At 38.2% G+C, this 16,221-nt stretch overlaps 1 protein-coding gene across 1 annotated transcript; it reads left to right on the top strand.

The window, feature by feature from the left end:
* The first annotated feature begins 130 nt into the window (after nt 1–130).
* Nucleotides 131–15,598, top strand: LOC124174400 (beta-1,4-N-acetylgalactosaminyltransferase bre-4-like). Its single transcript, XM_046553532.1, has 5 exons — nt 131–407; nt 4,921–5,160; nt 10,329–10,512; nt 10,836–11,054; nt 11,268–15,598. Exons 1-5 carry the CDS (start codon nt 221–223, stop codon nt 11,404–11,406), a joined length of 969 nt encoding a protein of 322 aa, XP_046409488.1. The 5' UTR covers nt 131–220; the 3' UTR covers nt 11,407–15,598.
* Nucleotides 15,599–16,221: the final 623 nt, after the last annotated feature.

The following is a 16,221-nucleotide window of genomic DNA, read 5'->3' as shown; positions in this document are numbered from 1 at the left end:
TTTTTTGCCTATACCAACCGCTAAAAAACCTTAGTTAAAAATCTATCCTCGTATATGACCTTGGCCTCTGCTTCGAAACAGGTGACGATGATTTTCTCTCTTAAATCTTTTTCTCCTCCGTTCCTGTTTCAGGTACGCCGGGCACACGTACAAAAATCATCCCCGGGATTAATCATATACGGTCCAGTTACCGCAGCCAGTCTTTCCGCCGGCTCTGGAAATGCCTCCGCGGGTGGGACAACAGCTCCGGCAATCCTGGCGCAACAACGGGCCGAAAATCCGCCCAAGACCGAGGAGACGACCGTCCGTGGGTGACCGGAACCATTCGGAAACTTTGGTCGTCGGAAATGCGAACGCCACTGACCCGGCCACAATGCCTCGCTGTCCACTCTTCCCTCCGAACCTGGGTAAGTCGAAATTGCAAGCTTTTCGAGGTGAAGTCTCTTTCTAGATATTTGGGAAGCTTGGATCAGGAGAGGGAAAGACATTGTGCCAAATGCGGTCGAGAAACGTCCGTATACGTTGCTCGCGAGTTGATCGAGCACTTTACAAAATACTGGATACGTAGGAAAATACCTATGACTATAATAAACATCGAGATGTATAATAAACTATTCATGTTTGAGAGATCGTGAGAAGATGAAGTGATCGGTTATATTACATCATTACAATCTTGGAAATCGGTGCTTGTACCTGACAATCAAATTCATCGTTTATCTGCCGGATACAAAATGTCTAAATTTCGAAGTTTAACTATAGCTAAAATCAGTTACCGAGCAGCGCATAATATTATAATTAATAACGTACCGCGAGTATTTCGTAGGGCAATGTAAAGATTAATTTGAATACGTAAATGAGACCCTGATAAAAGGACTTGGTGGTTATATTTTTCACCCCCCATGTACAGTGTGTAAGTCTGAAAGCTGCACTGCTATTATACGTTATAGAATATGCAGAAAAGGTGGAACGAATCACTTTGAATTAATAATATAATCATTATACATCGTACATCATACATCATACATCATACATAGTATTGAAGTTCGAAAACAAATTTTGGATGGTCGGATGTTCAGACAGTGACGTCACCCAAAATTTTTTCTCTCTTGACGTCATCGATCTATAGTAATCGTCGACGACGAAAATCAGCCGAATTCCTCAGTCTGGAAACAACCGCGCAGTAGAACGGACGTATGAGAATCGCGCTCCGCAGATTTCGAGTACCGGGTTCTCTACTTCCTGAATCGTGCGCTCCAGGTCCGCTACCTGGTGAAACTCGACTTTCAGGATAAGCGCTCCGTAGTTCTGGCTGTCCAGGTCCTTGACCTGGTGACTTTTGATCTCCCGGATTAATTTTCAAGTTTACAGGTTTGATTATTGAAATAGTCGTGTTTTTTACTATCAAATCAATCTGCATGCTTCAGATTACATTTTGAATCTGAAAAAAAATCGAACGACCAGGATCAACAAATTGCAATTGGTGAGTGGCTAGCATTGTATACATAGGAATTCATGACAATAACGTCGTTCAATTACGAAGGATATGGGCCTTGAGCCGTTACAATTTGGCTGAAGACTCGTTGCAAAGAAACAAAACCCCGCCATAAGTACCTTTTGTATCTGAGTGTCAACTGAATTTGCCCTTACCAATCGTGATATTCGTCATAGTCACAAGATGAATTTAAACCGCGCCTGAACTTGGTTCAAACAGCGTCACCTGATCAGGATCGCTGCCAAAGTACTCAACGTTAGCCTGAGGCCATTTCAGGGCGAGGACCTGGTCCTTCAAGCCCCAATTTCCGGAAGCCACCGTGTCACCGGTGCTCAAATATCCTAATGCTCGCAGGCAATAGTTTAAGACTACGAGAATCACATCTTCCTCGACAAGGTATTCCGGGCCAAAGTTCGATGAAATATCGCTTCTGAAGATAAATCCTCCACCGTTAATGAACATCATCCAGGTTGTATTTTCGAGAGGCTAAATGCACAATCGCCTCATTAAACTGATTTACCCCATGTGTCGACATTGTTCATTTTGTATAATTGTCCAGACTGTTGAAATTTATTGTTTATACAAAAAAAACGGAAGAGCTCATCTAGATGCTCGAAAAAAAATTATGACGACTCTGACAAAACTGGAGCACAATATTTCATTTACTCTTTCAGCCTGTTTGTTCAAGTGTTTAAAAATGACAGCGTCGAAAATTATTCATAACGCAATCAGTAAGCTGAGTAAGGTCTTGACGCGTGCAATTCGAATTCCAAGCATGGAACAAATTTCTAGAAACATTTCAGACTGTTTCAAAGATTTTCACGATGTCAGAGTGGTTTCAGATTGTACAAGAGTAACGATTTAACGGCAAAAAAAATGGTGCTGCCACGTAACCGTGTATTCACGCTATAAGCATAATCACACGGTCAAGTTCCTGACTAGGGTTACATCAAGGGGTTAATATTTTTTCTGAGCAAAGCTCAAAATTAAAAAAAATAGAGCGTATATTACAGTAAAGTAAAGGTGGCATAGCTGGCATTTGCTTATTTCATCCACGTCACAGTGGTCCAGAAAATTCAATAGTTAGACAGTAGTTCGGTCAATTTGTTTCTGGTGTTCGGCGAAGTTCATGCAAGGCTTGTTCGGACCGAATCAGTATTGGCTCAGTATGTTGAGATTTACGTGTTGAGAATATTTGAATGTTCGCGCCTATTAAATTATATGGTAATATATCAGATGGGTAGTCAAATGAAAGCCCAGTTTCAATAACTTGTTTTAACTAACTTGGTGTGTCACTCATTTCCAATCACAGTACCCTCTGTGTCTTCTTCGCGCCCAGTTATGTGATATATGTATGTATACTTGACTATAACCACGTTCTGTGTAACTTCACTTAACATCCATTATTGTTAAATAAAATTATGCAATATATTCTACGGCTTAATACTCGCAGTGCAAATGTTTTTTTATTTGACCTGATCGTTTTTAAATGAATAACCAACATTACTCATAAAGATCGAGTGGATTTTCGTAAAAGGGCGGGCATAATTCAGAGTCTTATAATTAGCTGTATCACAAGCTTTACGAGGAAGCGTATGACTCTGGCTTTGGTAAATACAGTCGTTTAAATAAATCAAATTTAAATTCGAATTCGGTCCAAGATCAGCGCAAACTTTTGCGGAGGTTTGGTAACCAGGCCCTGCTTTCAAAATCGAATTAACTTTTGAGGGTGCCTTCGAACCCTAATGAATGCTGACATTGAGAGTGCCAATGAAATCACGAGTCGTACGAATCGGTACAATTCGAACATAAACGTATACCACTCAAATAATTTTGATTTTTCCGAAAGGCTTGTTACTAAGAAAAATATCCGTAACTTTTTACTCTTACAACGTTCGTTGTTCAGGCTTCACATTTTCATATATTGGCTTTAGCGTGAAAAGTCGAGAGGTAGAAAGTAAAGACGAAAGAAATTTTTATACTTTTCTCAGGCTTTTCTCGAGTACCTTCTTTTCCACGGCCAAGAGGATCGCGACAGAACCTTACTTCCTACCGTATGCATAGACTCACCTGACAACTTCTCTGTACATCAAACATTACTTTCCATTATTCCGCGAACAAACGTGAACGCTTTTCTTTGTTCGCCTTGCTGCCAGCGCCAATACGTGCAGCAAGAACACTTCCATCGCCATTGTGCCTAGCTATGAAAGCCCTGCTTAAACATTCGATAGCTAAAGGTTCCGTACGCACACTCTCCATGATACTCAACACTTTGATATAAAACTACGATTTAATTGGCAAAATCCTGTTTCAGTTTCCTTTTCGGCAGCCCGCCAATAATTTGTCAATCTTATTATTTCTTGAATATGCCGTGAAGAATTCACTTTGGTAAATTTATTTCTTTTCTCGTGTATTTTCATAAATCATAAACGAACTGCATCGACCAAGTAATTATGGAAGTTAATTCCTTGGATAGTCGTGTAAGTCATGTGTATATATATATATTGAATTGGCATTTGCACATGCGTGTTTAAAAAAAGAAAGAACAAAATACAGTTTTTTCCTTAACTTATACACAAGGTGAAGCATCGAAATTACTTAAAAATATTCACAAAATCTCGATAAATTATATCGAGGTGTCAAGTGTAATTCCGTAACCTTGCATACCTACCATAATTTCAGTGACGGTGCGCAAAGACAGCTTCCTGCGGGTAAAACCTGTTATTTTATAATGAGCTCGCCCGAGGGAGAAGAGTCATATTTATATTACCTCGTGACCTTCTCTTATATACAAGGATACTGCGGGATTTTTTGAATTCATTTCTTTATTCTTTGTATTTTTTCTTCGACCCTCACTGGCTGCGACATGGACAAACTTCCGGTAAATTGAGTCAGTCTTGATCCATTAACGAACCCCCAGTGATAATACTGATGTACAAAATCTCACAGGATGCCAGCCATTTATCTGCAGGGGTTCCAATCCTCGCGTGACATTGTTATACAGATAATTTGACAGTTTCTTAGCTGCAGAGGATCCTCGAAATATCTTGAAAATTTATACGGTTAGGCCTGGAATTTGTCGGGCTTCAAGCCCCGTTCCATCCTCGATCTTCGATTAAACTTTTATTCTCACCTTTATTGAAGTTTTCATATCATGTAGGGGAAATGTGAGAGAAAATGGTCTGCCAGCACCCGAAAATAATCAAACATATTTGGCTAGAGATATAAAAATAAAATGATTCGGAGAATATTCTGACGCTCGAAATGAATTTTTGTACTAAATATTCGTTGCTTAAAGAAAATATTTTCACGAACGAACAGTTGATCTTTCTCAGTGTTGTACATTTACGCCTTGAAATTGTTGAAATAATAAACTTTGAACAATTTTCCTCCTATTTTATTAACCCCTTGCAAATTTATGCATTCAGTTGGACCAGTGGCGATATCAAAACAGCCTCCAGAGATTGCGGAGGTCGAGAAGCTCTTCTCGGCTAGGCTCCAGATGGGTGGCAGGGGTTTCCCAAAGGACTGCGAGGCTCGTTATCGCGTAGCAATCGTGGTGCCATATCGAGCCAGGGCTCAGCATCTATTAATTCTACTCTACAACCTTCACCCGGTTCTGCTTCGCCAGCAGATCGACTACACGATCTTTATAGTGGAACAAGAGGGTGAGTCATAATTAAGGTTCAATCCAAATTCAATTATCACCAGTTCCTCAAAGGTTCAATCCAAATTCAATTATCACCAGTTCCTCAAAGGGTAGCGACAAGTTTTTACTCAAATAGTCTCGGATTTGCCGACGTTCGCATTCGCCTCTCTCTTTCCGCGCATAACAACTTCGGTACGAGCTTTTCCTTTCTCAGGGTAATTGCGGACGACGTCTCAAGTAAATATCTCGCAAAGCCAATTAGGTCGACGGTTGTTCGAAATTGGAATTACGATCCCTCTTGGCATTAGATTACTTGGCTTATAAAACGCCCGCCTGGTCGTTATTGCAAATCAGCCTGCAGTGCTTCGCACATTTACATAATTAGATTGAAATTGCATTCAGGTTTGGCAACTTTAAGGACGTGTTACCGCTATCCGTTGGTCTAAAAGGAACGGAGGAAATGCGGCAGCAGATGTAACTATAGTTGATTGCGCTAATTTCGTTTAAAAAACAACCCCTGGTGACTTAAAAAAATTTAAGCACTGATATTAAATTATGAAGTACGATTCGTAACCTTGTAGAGATAACGTTATTGAAGTTTTTTTTTTTTTTTAACACCATACTCGTATCGTTTGTTCGAATTTGATGAATGATAGCTCATTTTAATTACGTTAATTAATCACTCCTTTGCCTGAAACAGATTTCCAATTACGGCAAAAATTGTTTCACTAAAACATATGATAGTTGATAGTTGTAATAATCTATCTCACGGTAATATAACATAATTTTTGATTAATCAACCAGCTGATTAAAAGCTTGGTGGTCTAGGATCTGCGATGAAAGTAAGGTATAAATTCACTAAAATTTAAAAAACTGTAAAGATCATAAAATACCGCGGTTCCTTTAAAGTTCATAAATTTGCTATCAACGGTGTTTTTTTAAATATTCGAGGAAGGTTTTTTCGATCGAAATTTATTCGTGCTCACAACTTCAATTACATCTTCGGACATTTCTTTTTTAATTTTTCGCATCGACCGCGCTTTTTTTACCAACCGATAGTGGCATTGCAGCTTTAATTCCGGGGTACTATTTTTAGTTTTGGTCGCAGCTTGCACTTGAGATTGCGAACGCGTTGCACCGCGGAAATACCCTTCCATTAACCGGAAGCGACTGCAGATCTGTTTTATGTAACACCCTCGGCAGCGGGGAATAGAAGGACAAACGGAAGGGTGAATGCCGCATTGCAGTACCTGTAGGTACGCTCTACGTTTACATCTATTTAGGCTCCGTTTAGGTAACGATTGAATTAAAATTCATGCGCTAGTTTTTTTTTTTTTTTTTTAGTTTATTCGCGATTCTTATACGAAATTTTCCAATTCGAATGTCGGCTTTACCTACACGGCTTAGATAATCCATTCGATATCGAGGAATCGCCTCATTTTGCTATACCTCAAAAAATGTATACTCAAAACCGTTTGACAATTCCTTCACAAGTGGTTACATCATGTATCGGACAAGTTCGGTTACATATCTCAGGACTTACTTTTTTTTCTTCTTGTAATATTAATCCATAGGATATTATGCCGCCGTTAGTTACTGTTTTTGCTTCTGCGTATAATTGCATACGTGATTATATTTCTGAGACTAGTAGCTTATTAGAGTTATAAATACATTTCATCGATTACTAAAGGAACTAAAAGTATCGAAGGAAAGTAAAAACTGTATTAGTAAAAAACTTGGAGAATGGAAAAGAAAAAATATTTGAGAGTTAATGAAATGAAATACGCTATCTGGTCAAAGGATCTCTGTTGTTAGTTAACTGGTAAATAACTAATAAATAAATGTATGACCAGACTTTTAACACGTTTATAAAGCTCGTCATAAAATTGTTTGTGATGTGTCATATGTTACGAGTTTTTGCTTGAAGCGTTATTGTGAACATGATAACGTCATTCAACAGATATACACGCATGTATAAGCAATGAATTAGCGAGTGCATAAATTATTGAAACAACATCAAACTAGCGTCGAAGGCCTTCAGTTACTAGCTTCGAAACAAGTGTTACATGATCTGTGTTCTGGTAATTAGATCTAAGAGGACAAATTGTGACGAAAGTGAAAATGTGCTAATAAAGAGATAATCCGTCGTTACGCAATTGATATACTGCTAAACTGTTCGGCGCTCTCTATTAAACTATGTAGTATAGTATATATGTATACATATGCACGCGTCGTTGCCAATTATCGTGCTACTACCGAGTTCTTGTTACGACCTTGTGCCGAAGTGACAAACGATTTATGCACGCGTTGGTAAATATAGTTATATACACAAATAGCTAGACAGATAGATGAATAGACATATAGATGGATAGATAGATAGATAATTTATTGCTCATGGCAATGTTGAACAAACACATGTGACAGAGAACGGTAATGATGCTTCATGGCGTTAAATAACAGCGGAGTAGCAGTTTAGCAAAAGTAAGCGGAAAGAAGAGAGAGTGAGTGTGTGAATGACGGAGGAAACCGAAATTCCATCGCAGCTTTAACTCAGCTTTAATTTATAACAAACGGCGTCGAAACTCAATTATGATGCTCCGAGACTGTAGCTCATCTTGAACTAGAGAAGCAGCTCGACATCTTTTCCCATTTGCTATAATAACTTTTAAAAAGAATTACTATGTTTTTTCAACTCGATTCAACCGGACAGATGAATATTTGTAGTCTAAAAAGGGAATTTCTCTTCTGAAGTAATCGATTCCTTTTAACGAGTGGATAACGCGCGACTTGTACTCCTGAAAAATCTCGTTCCCTGCATGCCAATGCCGTCACAAATGAAAGCTTCACCATATTCTTTCCTTTATGTATCGCGAGTGTATCGAAGAGTGTTTTATCTCTTGAATTTCTTGACATCACGAAATCTCGTTGATTGAATTCCGTTGGCAAGGACGAATTTGAATCGACTTGAGAAGCAGCATTATCTTTTTGTTGGATAATGGATTGCAAAATCGCAGATTACGCTCGATATTCGAAAGCGATCACTTCCTCGTTATGCACAGGTTTAAACAAAATAACGCGATGTAATGATTTGTACTGTAACCTGGTGTGCGTGTATGTGAGTAACCTTGACTTTAGACCATCTCCGAAAACCGGTTTGCCATATTAATCGGTAAACATCGCGTTTGATCTCATATATAGAACATCTCGGAGACTTGGATTGGTATAAATGTTTACACAATCAAACCGCCTCGCCTGTGGCTTTGAATTTCCTCAGCTCGTAACCACCGCATTCCTCTTCACCGCATGGCGATAATAAAAAAGACAATATATTATCAACACTAGCAAAATATTGTATTTGGTTTACAAGTGCATCGATGATCTTATAGCAGTTATTACATACATAACCGAAAGGTCGAACCGAAAGAAAAAAAAAATTTGTTCCAACCGTCGCAAGGGTTTCCACACCAACGAATTCAATGGAGCCTAGACAAAAGAACGCATTTAATTTTTATCAAACATTTTGGTTCGGTATAACAACAAAGGCGGCAGCGGCACTTCCGGTATATTACGATCAATGAATGCGGAATCCGGCACATCTTACCCGACGCTCTTTGTGAGGTGGCCAGTTTATACCCGCGACGACGTTGCTAGTTCAGGTATAAAATTCATATTTCTTGTGGTTAAGGAGCCGCCGAGTCTGATCGTGAGAGGATGTTTCGACCGAGTAACGGCATGCGCAAACTACATATATACGCGCATACTTAGATGAGTCACAAAAAGCATCGACTCGCGTAGAGTTGCTTTGTGCCATTGGTGGGAGGTTCAGAAGGTTTAGTAATAGCGATTAGAGTATATCGTACAAAGGACTGTGCTATCTAACGCCAGGTGATTAACAACCTCCAGGACCTCTGCTGCAATTCCTCCGAGGACCTTAGACGAGTAGATTACGTGTAATAACATGCCTCCGACTTGCTTCCCTCTCTTATTCTTCTTTCGCTTTTTCACATTTTCTCATTTTCTCGTACTCCGGCACTGTCTCCTCTCTATTCTGTCTCCGTGGGTGTTGTACCGTTGCGCTGGGCAAAAGATATACGTACCGTCTATTACAAGCAACGAGATTGAGTTTACCAGATGGAACTATGAATAATTCTTCAAAAACACTTCTTATTACCAATCACGATGTGCGTATGAGAGCGGCAATTATTCCCCGGTGCTAGGTTGAATTTGATTTTCATTTAGTACGAGAATACAGCTCATGGAAATGACTAATGGCATAGCTCTAAGAATAATTAGTGTTTCAGGTTTTTTACACGGATTAGAGAATGAAATTGCAAACTTAATCTTCGAGTCCACTTTAAGATTGACATACCCTGGAATATACAGGGTGTCTTTTAGTATTTTCACGGTTCAGGCGAAGGTTCATGATTCAGTATTGTTTTAATCATGGATCGAGACCGGAATAACTTTGTTCCTAAAGGTACCGACCGAGTCCTCTTAAAACTTTCACGCCCGACACTCGGAAAATAGATATTAGAACCCTTGATAGGTCCGCGTACGCGTAGATAGCACTGTTCTACGGTGCAGGTGGATAGAGCGAAAGAGGCTGTGTTGAAAATCCAATATCACGCGCTACTTGGTCTCGCGAAGGAGGAATACATTAGAAGCGAATGAGACAGAAGTTCCAGCGGTAGTAGCTAGGTAGGAACCGGGTTCTGATATTGCTCTACAGCAAATATAGAGACAAATGTATGTGCATATACATTGTGCGCGAAGATTGTGTTTCCGAATGAGAACACTCTGGTAATAATTCTCGGAGATCCCGACGAGCCTGTTTATACAATACATACGCTGCTTGATAAATTTTCATGACGTGTTTCTACATGTTCGGATTTCGTGTATTTGCCTAGAGTTCCAGACTACGACGCAACGACGGTTTCACTGTTAAACCCAGACAAGATAGATATAGATATCTGGTGAAAAAAAGTTGTTGCAAGGTTCGAGGCACTTCGCTTCTGGCGTATCTCACCATGTCCAAGCGGACGATTATATACCTGGGAAACACTCGGCAGACTAAACTCTGAAGCTATACTTAGGAAGAGAACGCCTCAAGCTCTGAAAGATATTTTTTTGGGTCACTTTAGATATACATAGATTCACCACATGTGTCGTTGAACTCGACTTTTACAGGTACCGTGCAGTTCAACAGAGCCATGCTGATGAACGTCGGATACGTCGAAGCCCTGAAGGAGGGATCCTTCGATTGCTTCATATTTCACGACGTGGATCTCCTGCCCGAAGATGACCGAAACCTCTACACTTGCCCAGAACAGCCGAGGCACATGTCCGTTGCGATCGACAAATTCAAGTACAGGTAAGCCTTACCTTATCTAAGCTCTTTTCACTTGTATTCAGAGACGCGACGTCTGATACAGATTGCAGATTATGCTCATCTACGATTAATCGGTTCATTGTCAGTCAATAATGCTCCAGAAGCGTGACTCAACGGACTTCAAACAACAAGGCAATGTTCACACTTCCATAAGAATGATCTGATACGATTGGGACATATTTTTTCTTTACTCCTCGTTATTTGAAGAACTTCGATAAGTGTATCATGCAATCGTCCCATCGTGTCAAACATTTGCTTTCTCGGTGATGATTAGCGAATGTTCATTGCTTACCGTTGTTTCGCAGACTACCGTACGCCGACATATTTGGTGGTGTATCAGCGATGTCCAGGGAACAATTTCGCCTGGTGAACGGGTTTAGTAACGTATATTGGGGCTGGGGTGGCGAGGACGACGACATGGCGAATCGTATCAAGGCACACGGTCTCCACATATCGCGTTATCCTGCAAATATCGCGAGATACCAGATGCTCTCTCACAAAAAGGAGAAGGCAAATCCAAAGAGGTGGGTGTAAATTACATATGTACATTACATACTGCGACAAGCCGAGACGGTTTTTTTACTTGTCTTCATCCTTACTATAAATCTATCACGGTATCCGGTAGCCGTACACGTTTGCTGAGCAAACGATAAAACGTTTTACGATCTTCCAGTTCACCACCACCGTCTGTCATTGACTGAATGAGCGATTTATTTACCTTCTTTTTATTTGTCAAGGTACGAGTTCCTGAAGAGCGGGAAGAAGAGATTTGCAACCGACGGTCTTACCAATCTTCAGTACGAATTGGCGGATAAGAAAAAGTTACAACTTTACACATGGCTTTTGGTGAAACTTACTCCCCCTCAGCCCAGCTGATGGCTGCCTTGGATCGGCTAATCGTTGAACCCGGACTCATTCGCTGGGATAAGAGTCTTGCGGTGCGAGTGTGTGCCTCCCCATGTGTCTGTGTGTATGTTACGTGACTCACCACATATGGTATGGATGCGTTAAAAATGATAATAGTGAAGTGCATTTACACTGAATTTTTTCCTCTTGCAAGATCAATTGCAGATATACTTAGTAATATATGTATGTGCGTATGTGTATATATATGTATACGCATGCAGACACATATATGTACACAATTCGCGTAAGCGAAAGCAGTCTTTTTTTCCTGCATAATTTGACACCGTAAACGTCTTTGTACATTGAAGATAAATCGTTCCGAAATGAGAGCGGCCAATTTCATTATTTTTTTTTTTTTTTTTTTATCAACGTGGTATATATATTTAGTTGAAGCTAGCTTGAGATCTTGAAACTCATTCGTAGAGGGCAAAAAGTAAATTACCAAGATACAATTATTAAATGTAGTTTTAAGTTTTTAGATCTTTTTGTAATGCCATCGTCTGGACTATGTATAACTTTCGCCGATTTCTGACAAGTTACTTACCGATTCACGTAATAATTTTATGTATATTTATCCTTATTCTGCCGTATTAGGAATAGGTTTCACGCTTTCCGCATTATTTATTATTAATGTATTTTGTATGTTATTTTTTTTTTTTTTCTTTTATCACGATTACTGTTTTGATGTATTTTTTTTTCTTGTGCTCGTTCTCTTTTCCACCATTTCATATTAACGTCATTGAACGATTTCTAGCATACGTCTACGAGAAAAAACAAAAAAAAAAACAAAAACCAAACCTTTGAGTCATTCCGTAATTTTTGTCATCCAGATAGAATCTCGAACAAGTTTTAAAATAGGATTCGTAACATTTGCTAGATAATAACTGACGAAACTTATACTCATAAATCATATCCAAATTATTTTCGTCATTCACGATTCCGATGTAATACACACACGTGCCAAATATACCTGAAAATATTATGTGTCATGAGAGAGGTGTAAAATCGATTTGCAATTGTTATCTCCTCGTTTACTGTAAAATATTTTTCCACTATAATTTCCAAACCATTAATAACACTTTTTGTTATACGTACCATGTACAGAAAGAAAGATCTCCGAATAAACACAACTACAGATGTGGTATTTGAGATATTGATATAAAAAAAGACGCTCAGTGAAATATCGTAATTTTAGAAGATACATTTATTTATTGATGATTATTTCTCGTGAATATAGATGCAACGATGTATATTTCAGCGTAAGACACAGGTTTTAGAGGAAGGGAAAAAAATGTTAATAAACCTTGTCACATTTTATTTTTATCAGTATATTATTATTATTATTAATATTATTAAAATTACTATTTAAATCATTGTTGAAAACACCTGAAGGACACTTTGCGGTGCGCGATGTATTCTTATAAATAGATCTTACTAGAATGCTAAGACTGTTATAGAAAAAAATGTAACATACGCTCAATAAGCTGTAGCGTTTTTTGAAATTCGCGCGGATTATTCCTTTCAGAGGAATTATCAATTCTTTTACTGTATACGGGTATTCATTCCCGTATCAGTTTCGAGCGGCAATAGAGCGGATTGTTCAAAATTATGTGTGTCTTTTCGAACAATCACTTCACGTAGTATGCAATATATAGATCATATTTTCGAATTCAATTTCACATCCTGCACCCAGTTGGCCAATTCGCTGTAATGCCGCTTATACCTCGAGATATTCTGTAACAGGAAATTATTCCGAAAATGAGTTAGCCTAGAGATATAGTTTGTTGGTCGGTTGAGCGATACTTAAAATTTAAGTGCGAGGATGGGCTGTGAATACTGCACTTGATTAATAAGTCCGAATAAGTCGAGAATATTGATGTATAGAAAAGAACAAAAAACGAAGTAAAAGAATTTGAAGAAAGAAATTTACGGTGATTTAATTATTATTGACATTATTACTATCTCATCTTGAATCTCTCGTACAATTATAACCTGACAGCACTGCAGCAGTGTTAATACAAAAAGTTTATCCCCTCTTCAGATATTTTCAAAAGGAGGCCCAATATTTTTCATTTATGGATTACATAATATATCAATTTTTGGTCAGTATAATACTGGATAATCTGAAGAAAACACAATATACCGACCCTCGTTCATTGCAGCATGGAATCATAAATGAAACCTACGCTTAAAATCATACACAGAATTCAGACAGACATGAGGGCGCCGCTACAGCCTAACTAATCATTGCGTTGATTCGAAATTCAATTTTGTGACTCAAGTTAAAATGTACTTCTAAAGAAAAAACGATACTTTCCACAGCTTTGAGAAAAAATGGGTCTTGCGCTCAACAAAACTTTCTTCAGATTATATCTATAATAATTAGACACTGATCGTTGGTTTGTGAAACTACGAATATCGACAGTTTTTTATTTCGCACATACTTGTGGCAACCGTAAGATTGGATGCATATTTAATTTCAATTAACAAGGTCTAATTTTATTCACAAAATGGAACTGTATTTATAGAAGCATTGCACGTGATAAAGCATATATGAGTTTATTTCCAATTCCGCTGTAATGAGCAAAATGTCTTTGGCAACAAATTTCCTACTCTAATTTCCAACGTTCATGGGACTTCAATACTTCATACTTCTTTTCGCATAAAAAAACAAGTATATTTCAATAACAGAATTCGAACCAGAATTAATTTTCAACAACATTTTTATATTTCTAAGATCAGTGTCTGATTAATTTTACACAATAGTAAGAAATTCAAACTTAATTGGGCTGTAATTTTGTATGTAATAATTAGATTAGCTACACCACGACTCAAATGGTCTATGTATGTTTGTTCTATTGCAATGAGTCTTAGCGTAAAAAGAATAACGAAGAATGCCATAGTCAAAACTGCCGTACGTCTCTATGTATTTATAATGGTTCTTAAGACCCACATAACAGAAATTGTGTTTACCTACTCAAATGAAAATTGCGCAAAAACTGGAAGTACAAGAAATAAGTTATAATCGTATAATACAATGCGACGTCTCAAAATTCAAATCAATTACCAAAACCATTTAGAAGATAGTTTATTGTATCTCGAAATTGTTCAACATGTTTTCACCTGAATTTAATTAATTTGATTTACATGAATATAATACCACGGCAGTACTTCCTATTTGTTTAGTCGCCACAGGTGTACACTACTCACAAGAAAAAGGTGAATAATATCCAGAATTATTATAATAAAATAGCAACCAAGTAATTATTATACAATACGTATATACATAAGTACCATTAGAATTCGAGAGCCAGCAGAACAAAAATGTAAAAACAACAAATTAACACCATTTTCCCCTTGTATGCACGAAGCACTGTCGATAAATCTAATCTGACATGAGTGAAAATATTTTACTTATTCCATACTACGAATTTCGCGACAGAGAATCATGCCCTCGGTTAATATTTCAAATATTCCTTGCCACGTATAAGTCATTTTCCTGAAACTTGACAAGAGGAGGATATCGATCAACAGGATGTCATGACTGTTGCTTAAATTAAAATGGTGCAAATATCGCCCCGGTCACTGAAGGGAAAATAAGGTTGTTAATTTCTTGTGCCTTACAAGGCGAGTATCAGACCTCCGGATCACGAATTTTGCTGAAACTTCTGGGGGTGTTTCTTTCCCTCGAAATATTGGGCTTCTGATATGTAGTTTCATGCATTGAGCCGTTCTTCACTTGGCTTAAAATTGATTGTATTTTCGTGAATGAAATAGCCTGTTGTGTATTGTCGCCTGAAATATTAATCTTCATTGTCCTTTTGAAGTTTCGCAGACACGTTTTCATAGATTCAAGTGTAAACAGAAATATTATTATTTTGAAGCCATAGTGAAGTATGAATTGCGCATTTTCGACTGCCTGATATATTGTAAATCTAGCGAACGAAAACCCAATGGATACAACTACACGTCAGAAGTTTCACATTTTGGTCCAAAGAAACAACCCTAGGAGTTTGAGCGAAATCTGTGATTCTGAGGTCTGATAATCTCCTTGTTAATCAGAAGGCAAGTTCACAAAGAAAGACAGTAGTTTTATTTACCGATATTAATAGTTATACTGTATCAAAGTATCCTGGTTCAAGAAATAAATGATAAACCAGTATGACTTACCTCGTGAATTCCTATCCACGTCTCGTCTATATATGAGACCTCTACACCAATTCGCTCGCATATAGCCAATTCTCACGACTTATAATAGTCCTAACCAGAATCAAATTTAAGCTGATTGGAAAAACAAGAAACATACATGCAAATCACTAGAATTTTGGCTACATACAAACATAAAATCTATCATCACATAAGTCAAGCAATCGGAAGCGCCTCGGCATTTACTTTGGCATTTGAAAAATTTTTTTTATAGATACATCGACTCGGAACCATGCAATTATTTGAACAGTGGTAGTAGTGAACTCCGGCAGTTTTTAAAATCGCGATAATTTTCGCCTAACATGGAAAGGGGTTAGCGTTACTTTTTCTTCGTTTTTTGAGGCGAAAATTTTCGATCTCGGATTTGATTTGAATGACCCTCACCTGACTGATTGGACCCTCAGAAACTCAAAAAACACAGCGAAAAGAGCGTGGAATCAACAGTAGAGATGTTGCGGAGGACAGAGCACCTGCTGAAAAATGTCGAAAACACAGGTTCTCGTTTTTCGGCTGTAACTTTTGATGCGTTGATCGCAGCGTATTGGGACTGTGCTCAATTGCTTTCTTTTGCAAAATCAC

This window comes from Neodiprion fabricii, chromosome 1 (assembly GCF_021155785.1).
Source record: "Neodiprion fabricii isolate iyNeoFabr1 chromosome 1, iyNeoFabr1.1, whole genome shotgun sequence".
Taxonomy (NCBI): domain Eukaryota; kingdom Metazoa; phylum Arthropoda; class Insecta; order Hymenoptera; family Diprionidae; genus Neodiprion; species Neodiprion fabricii.
This window is presented reverse-complemented; position numbering and strand designations above follow the sequence as displayed.